The sequence below is a fragment of the Meleagris gallopavo genome, chromosome 5, assembly GCF_000146605.3.
Source record: "Meleagris gallopavo isolate NT-WF06-2002-E0010 breed Aviagen turkey brand Nicholas breeding stock chromosome 5, Turkey_5.1, whole genome shotgun sequence".
NCBI classification, from domain to species: domain Eukaryota; kingdom Metazoa; phylum Chordata; class Aves; order Galliformes; family Phasianidae; genus Meleagris; species Meleagris gallopavo.
This window is the reverse complement of record NC_015015.2, coordinates 16,944,374-16,952,461: the sequence shown is the minus strand read 5'-3', so window position 1 is coordinate 16,952,461 and position 8,088 is coordinate 16,944,374. Positions and strand designations below refer to the sequence as shown.

At 35.2% G+C, this 8,088-nt stretch overlaps 1 protein-coding gene across 6 annotated transcripts in view; it reads right to left on the bottom strand.

Annotated features, from left to right (window-relative positions):
* Positions 1-8,088, bottom strand: part of PPFIA1 (PTPRF interacting protein alpha 1) — a 55,093-nt gene that overhangs the window by 20,739 nt on the left and 26,266 nt on the right. For all 6 annotated transcript variants that reach the window (XM_010711211.3, XM_010711213.3, XM_010711212.3 and 3 more), the window contains exons 10-16: positions 7,799-7,882; positions 7,087-7,218; positions 5,219-5,281; positions 3,903-3,982; positions 3,513-3,645; positions 2,619-2,842; positions 1,975-2,209 (exon numbers count right to left, since the gene is read on the bottom strand). In XM_010711211.3, coding sequence (XP_010709513.1) covers positions 1,975-2,209; positions 2,619-2,842; positions 3,513-3,645; positions 3,903-3,982; positions 5,219-5,281; positions 7,087-7,218; positions 7,799-7,882 — 951 coding nt within the window. The remainder of the gene's footprint in view (positions 1-1,974; positions 2,210-2,618; positions 2,843-3,512; positions 3,646-3,902; positions 3,983-5,218; positions 5,282-7,086; positions 7,219-7,798; positions 7,883-8,088) is intronic.

Sequence of the window (8,088 nt, the reverse complement as noted above, 5' to 3'; positions counted from 1 at the left end):
TTACAAAGTTTAATGTGATGATATGCTTGATTCAGATTCTACTGTCAGTTTTACCTAATCCCCCACCTGCTCCAGAACCCGTTGTATTTCACTTCTTACGTACTTCTCAATTCCGCTACCACACAGATCAAGATGGCAACCTTGAGTTATATGAACAACTTATCAGGTTATTCAGGCTACTATTGCCAAAAATTTAACTTAGATTATTTGTCATCATTGTATTTGGTGACTTATTATTTCAAAGGACTGTAAATCAAAACTAAAGTCAGTAAAATAGTCAGCAACCTTCGTATATTTTGCTGTTTTGTTGTTGTTGGTGTTTTTAAAATCGATACCAACTTCTAAACATCTTCTAACTAGAACGGATGCAAACTACACAAAATTAAGAAGTTTTGTTGTACTATGACTGTAGAGTTGTGTATAGAACTACTTCTGAGAGAAATAACATCAGATTCATATCCAATTTTCTGGCTTTTTCCTCTATTAAATTTGATAGAACAAAAATCTGAAGATGTCTGCAATATGGAATGGAAAATTTTCATGCAAATTGTTGAAGAGTTATATAAGCTTCAGAATTGATTAAGTTGATAGCTTTTAAACTAGATGAGGGGTTTTCAGCTAACTGTACTGCCCAACATTACTTTAGTTATCTAATTAAGCTAATGTTGCCATCGTACTCAAACTAATGCAGCTGTCAAAAATCTTAAGAACTCATTCTGTCTCATAATTCCCAACAGCTTTTTCTAAAAGTTTCTAGAAACCTTTTGTTCAATAATTCTAGAAGCACAGCTTATTATTGTGAGAGTAAGGATATAAAGCACTCCACCTCTTGAAATATGTTAATTTATGCAAAATAAAGATGTGCTTGACACTGGATATATGATCTGAGCCATTATGTGTTTTTTTTAAATACAAAAAAGGCAACTGATTCTTTTTTATGGAAAAAACCTTGCATTACATACAAAATTATACATTCATTACAAAAAGCTGAAAAAATAGGCGGCAGAAATGCTCACTTTTAAATTCCTATCAGAGAGCTAGATTAGATATGACAGTCTGTTGCAGCCTGCCTGCTGTTGCAGTGTTGGATAGCATTCCTTGTCCACTGAATCTCACAGTCATGATACAAGTGCAATAATCCAAGACAAAGTGCAGTAACCATGACATTCCACATACAACTATTAAGCACAGGTTCCAAATCTGGAGACAAAGTAATGTATGTTGACAGAAGTATTCTTTGAATTCTGACATACTTCTCAGTGAAACATGTTCCATCTGTTAAGGAGGAGATAGATTTGTCTAAAATTTATATAAACAAAAATATGGAAAACTGGTCTTTGTTTTTTTATAGGTAGACTTACTGTGTGAAACACCTCCTAGAAGGATTAATTTTCCTAAGTAGGTGTAGAAAGGTCAAAAGAATGGATCCATCCTTCTCTACTCACTGAATTGCGAAGACCAAGCTGCTACTACACCAGCTACTAAGTTTAACATATTTAACTACATGTTTAATAGGCTAACGAGACACTTGTACGCAATATTACCACAACTGTAACATCTTACAAATTTCAAGATTAGTATAAGACGTGCAAATTATGCTTTAGTTGAATATTTAGCTAAAAAAAAAAAGACCATTAAAACTAAAGCTTAAAACAGACAGTAACTTGTTGCTGGAGTGAGGGTTAAAAAGAAAACATTTATTTCTTCCAGGAAGAATAATAAAGAAAAATCATAGCAAAAGGAATACGTCAGTATGAGATGCTGACCAGTAGAACTGAGTTCTGAACATTTTGTTGGCTTTTTTGGTTATCATTATGATTTTACCTTACTCTTTTTACAGAAGTTGAAAGGAAGCAGTAGAAAAAACTAGAGAACGGACGAATAGAGTTAAGAAGCAGAGGAAGGGGAGAATCAAATGCATTTCCTACAGAAAAGGAACAGCCTCCTGGAAAAATAAAGTTAGTAGACACTTACCAGTGTCATGATACCTAGTCTGTCCACTTCCCTAGCTGGACTATGCGGAATCCGCCTTGGGGTGGAGCGGCCACTGCCAGGTGGGGAAGAACCAGCAAGGGAACCACTTGCATAGGGAGGAGGAATGGAGCTCATGGACCGGAATCGGCCATGGGCATCCAAACTCCCACTGCCCACTCTGCTTTCAATTTCCTCTGCACGCTGTTCTGTGTTTTCCTTTTCTTCCTGTATAAGCCTGAAAGAAAAAAGGGTTCCAAAGGAACACGGCATTCAAACAAGTACCGTATAAACAGAATGGCCCACTCAAGCATTCTGAAAAGCAGCAGCACTTGACAGACAAAACAACTGCACTGAAAATTTGGCAATCCAATCTGAAAAGAGGTTGTAAACACTACAACTATTACCATCATGCAGAGGTTTCTGTCCAACTAGCTATACAATCCCTTCCACAAATGAGACTGAAGACCTGAAAGGAATACTTAAGGCACAAGCAATTTAGTTTTTTGTTTGTTCATCAATTCCCACTCTCCCAGTCTCCCAAAGGAAAGTGAATGAGCAAACAATTCTGTGAGTAACCATATAAAAAGGATTTCTTGCGTTACACATTATTTTTCAGTAAAAATGTAACAGCAGATATGCCATACCTAATCTCTTTGTTAATTGCATCCAGCTGTTCCTGAAGCATCATGGCCAAAGTCTGAGCATCAGCCTGACCACTTGGTGACAGCAGATCAACTGAACTGAATATAGTCTCCCTGTCATCCTCGCCATCAGACACATCAACATCGCTTTCAAATGCTTGTGCCACGTTTGCCAATACACTTGCTTGCTGGGCTCGCTCCCAGTCCTGCTCATTCAGAGTTTGAACCTGTTATATGAGAATTAAAAAAGACTCAGATGTGAAACGTGACATTTCTATTATTTTCCAAGATGTCTAAATAATTTTTTTTTTTTTATTATTTTAAAGTCCACTTACATGCTGAATGTACCCATCAAGATAGCAATGTTTAGAGAAATGTAAAACAAAAAGCTATGATGTAGAAAACTGCCTCTTACAGGTAAGTACAGTTTAAAACAGCCAGACTCAATAGATAAAACACCATTATCTTGGCTATATGCGTTCTACAGATTTTTGCTAACAAACAATGAAAACACGTTCAAATCAGCTTTATGTAAAAGGAAAACTTGCAAGACTGGGTTGCAGGACAAGAAATGTTAGATTAGTGAAGGAAAGTTGAAATTCAAAGTGTAGAGACACAAAGGAAGGACTCTTCATATTATATTGCACAGATTTTTCATACGTAAAACAAATTGGACTTTACAGCCCCAAGATTGCAGACTGAAATGGAATTATACAGCCTAGTAGCCATGTATTAGTGAAGCAGAATATCTAAATGCAAATGCATCTTAAAATATATTTTCATATACAAGATCCAGCCTCTTTATTGCTGTGCAATCCTATTCCACCAACTCCTTGCAACATGTTAACATCATCTAATCTACTTTGTTGCCATCACTTCCTTTCAGAGTTCTATTACCTTTGAAGGCTCATCTCTGAGAGCTGCCAAACGCCCTTTCTGAGGACGCCTCAGCACAGAAGAGGTGCCATAAGAATCTGCATGACTGTCAGCCACTGATGAAGATGCCATAGGGTATCTGAAATCTGGTCGGCTAAGACAGGAAAAAACATTATCGTTAGCAAGATGGGGAGAAGAGTGAGACAGGCTAAGAAACCCATCCAAATGATTTCCTTTGTACCCTCAGTGCCTTTTTTTTGAGGTGGTGTAATAGCTGCTTTATCTGCTCTATAAAGTATGTTTTATAGCTACAACTGAAGTGTTTTCATTTTCAATAGGTAAAGTTTTTTGGTTTTTTTTTCCTCAGGAAATGAGAAAAAAAATAATTGAACTACAATTAAGTGCTTGTACCTATGATGAAGTGATGTGGCTCTGAGTCTCACTTGGTCATTTTCAGCCCTTAATGCTTCAATACTTAATACGAGTTTATCCTGTAAAAATAGACACAATATGTAACAATGTGCATTAAAAAAAATTCAGCATCAGATCCTAATCTATAAGCAAATATTTAGCCCATTGATCTAATTTCTATGAAACTCAAATGTAAACAGTTTTAAAACATAGCCTTGAACAACATAAAACCAAAATGATTTTTGCTACAAAGCACAGCACCATCACAAAAGGGCATCCAAGGATAATTCTTGGTTCTCAACACTGTGACTTTGTATACATACTTTAAAAGCAGCTACTGAACAAAATTCACACATTACTAACCTTAGGAAAATTAAACGGCAATATTTAATATGAACCAAGATTTCTCAAGTTGTGAAAAACAAGTCCTAAAACCATCCACTTTTAACTCTAGCACTCATATATGCTGTAAAAGCTTGAATTTAACTAAGCAATCCAATGAATGAGAAAACAGTGAAAGCCTGTGGAAAGTGGCTGATGATTAACATCCGTGCCTTGTGTGAAAACTAGTGGCCTACATAAAAATTTGAAGCACGTCCTACAAAATATTCTGAATATGTTCTTCATTTTATTACAAAATCACAGCCTCTAATATTTTGGACTAGCTATTTATTAGAACGATTTGGGGAGATGCAGTACCCCTGTGATTTAATAAGCAATAACAAGTACTATTTCAGAACAGTATGATCATAAAATGAATCATCACTGCTTAAGGAAGAAAAAAAAATGAAAGTCCCCACCACTATTATTCAAGAAGTGAATTTGGCAGTTACAGAGCCAGTCACTACTGGAAAGGAATAACCAAGTCTAATAAATCTCTCTCTCTCAGAATTTTAAGACAATTTTATCAAACAAGCATCTTATGACATCCACTGCTTTAAGTATACACCTAAGGGAAAATACCCACTGTTAAAGTATTTCTCTTTTCTTTTTACTGTTCATAGTTTTATGTCTAAACAGAAAAAAAAATACTATGCAAACTTTGAACTTCAGCAAATTGCCAATATATCCATCACTTTGCATATTCAGAACTGTGTTACGTCTGAGGAAAAAAACAAAATATTATCTATAAAAGCTTAACAAAAATTGAAGCAAACAGTACTATAAAATAAAAAAAATCGCCCACAAAATTGGTATTTTTGGACTAACTAGCATTAGTAATGTTGAGCTTCATGGGGCAAGCCAAATCTGCTTCTGCTACATGGCAACGTAGCAATTATTTCCCAATATAACATTTCAGAAATGCATTATTTTACCTTCTCATGCTGAAGTTCCTCTATTTGTTTTTTTGCATTTTCAATTTCTCGAAGAAGTGAATTCTAAAACAAAACGTATCACAAGTTATTTATAAAAGCTTACCATTCCTGAATCATAACCAATAAGCATTACTAACAAACTTTGGTCATATTGGACAGATGCATCTTAATTTAGCAGATAGTTTACCTCTTTATCTACTATCTTTAGCAGATACCTTACTTTTGAGATCACATCTCAAAAAGTCTTTTACATATACAGCCCTGTAAACGATGGATTTACTTACAGCAGAAACATATATATTTAATACAAATACCTTACTTGATCAAAAAACAAATAGTAATTATGCAGCTAAAGAACTTTAAATCTGTTCAGTCATTGGTTAGTAAGGTATTATTGGCTATTATCATTTTGTTTTGGAATTTTCATTTTGCTTTCACTTGTCTGATCAACAAAATTACTATAGCACTGTTTTCTTCACAATTATGTTGCAACTTTTAAACAGCTCCAATAAAGGTACTTACAACTACTACAATCTATTTGCTCAAAGCAGTTCCCCAATTTAAATTAAGAATCATCCAAGAGCTACGACAATCATAAAGATTTAACTAACATGACCACAGTAAATGATTTTAAACAAAAGTCAAAAGACTCCCCTTTCTAATAGTAACCATCTCATGTATTCTTTGCTTTCCAAAGTTGCCAAAAAGTTCTGCTAAGCACATTTCCTTGAGATGAGTAATACAATTATTTGCATTTTAAATCTGTAATAAGATTTTGTAAGTGAACAAACAAATCATTCAGGGAAAAGAGCTTCAATGATCAGAAGGAAAGTACTGAAATTTTATATGCACCTTTCTTTCCAATTTATTCGAAGAATGAGCTGGAAGCCACTGGGAGAATTTTTTCTAGAAGCTGTTACTGACAGTGAGGGACAACTAAATTTTTCTCGTTATTCATGAATGTAGTTCAAGTTTGAGGGGTAAATAAGTGCTTTGATTTTTCTTACCCCTCAGAATGCAAAAGCGGAAAAAAAAACCTAAATCTCTAACGATCCGAGGTGCAGGCAGTTCTACAACTCTCAAAAAGACTAAAGGCTTAGGGATAAGAACTGACTTAACTGAATCCACGAGAAAGTAAACACCTATTGAAGTCTGAATTCATCATTATAAGCCACTCAGCTTTTCCTGAGGCATTTCCCCAGATGGTCACCTCAGCCCCCAGTACAAGAAACTAGCTGCTTACTAATCCAAGACAAAGCAATTCCAATTCAAAGTACTACTGGTAAAAGGCACTGATTTCCCCCCCCCCCTTTTTCGGTCATAGAAAAAGAGAATTCTTAAAGACACGCATGAAAGAAAAATCCTTGAGGACCTAGCTCCAATAGCAGAAAGGAATCAAAGGTAAATATGTAGTAAAAGAGGAACTAAATACAGGAGAAGGCTCTGACGTGTGCACCAATAACACAAGGAACAGTTCCATTATATTTGTATAACCTGTCCATCTGGGGAAGAAGACACAAGATTGTCTCAACCTGCAAGAATCCCACAACGATTTAGAGTAACCAACACAGACAAAAGCTGTGGGAAATAAAAGGAATCTGAACCGAAGAGGTCACAGTTCAAGTCCTAATTCTTCAGACTTCCTGTACCACACTAGACAAGCCTACTTATGCAGTCCACACCAGTCAACTAAAACAGAATAAAGCATCCTAAAAGATGTGATCACAATGCATGTTTAAGGTCTACCCTCCACCCCCCTCCCAAAAAAAAAGAAATTAAGAATATACTTCACATTACAAAATACAGAAATAGCTACAGAATGTTTATTAATCAGATGTTGAACATGCTAGAATGTGACTTAAGGTTACCTTATCTTCCAAGGCAGCCATCCTTTCCTTGAGATGAAGCTGAAGCCTTTCATTAGATTCAGAAAGTAGCTTATCCACAGTTTCTGACAAGCGTTTATTATGCTCTTCATTCATTTTCTCTCTCTGTCTAGCCTAAGATAAATAACAAAATTAAAATTCTTATGACAAAGTTATTGAAATAACTTGGAACTTACAATGTCTTGTTGGTTGTAAAGCTGTATGCTTTCTTAAACTACATTTTTCTTTAATAGAAATGGTTTTTCCAAAGGGATAAGAAGTATCTCCAAGACTCTGTAAGGGAGTATAAGGGACACAAGATTTTAATGACCATTTGAGATCTGAAGTTTGAAAGTCTGAGCTTATATTTTAAAACAAACCAGATTTCAAAAGCAATTATTTACAATCTATAAATCATTTTTGCATGCTCAGTTACTTCACCAAGATTTCCGATCTCTTCATCAGAAAGTATACTCAGAAAGCATAACTAACAACGAGGTAATTCCAAACTTATTTCAAATTGATCAGAGACTTTCAGCTTTTCCTTGAGCCTGAAAGTTAGCCATACAAAGTGGCCCAGATCACCCAGCTATGAGGCAACCTATACTCTGATTTATTTTAGAGATGAAACAAAATCACCTTTGCTGAATGGTAGAAAACCATTAAGAGAATCAGATTTTCAGCTTTGTTTCAGTACCAAAAATATGTATCATACCCTTTGTAGCTCTTGATTCTTTTCTTCTAACTGTGCTTCCATCTGTCTCAGTCGCTCTTCTATATTGCCATGCCTCTCTTCAGCCTGTCAATTTAAAAAACAAGATCAACATTTTTTATTAAAAAAAAAAAATTTCAAAGGCATAAAAACATCGAAGCATGACAGTATATCTAACATGCTTTGTGTAACTGCCACTTATGATAATATACAATGCAGAACTGATGCCTTTCTGTCACTGAGTATCTAGTGTGAGAGTTTGCACATTACATAACAAGCCAAAGCCTCTCACC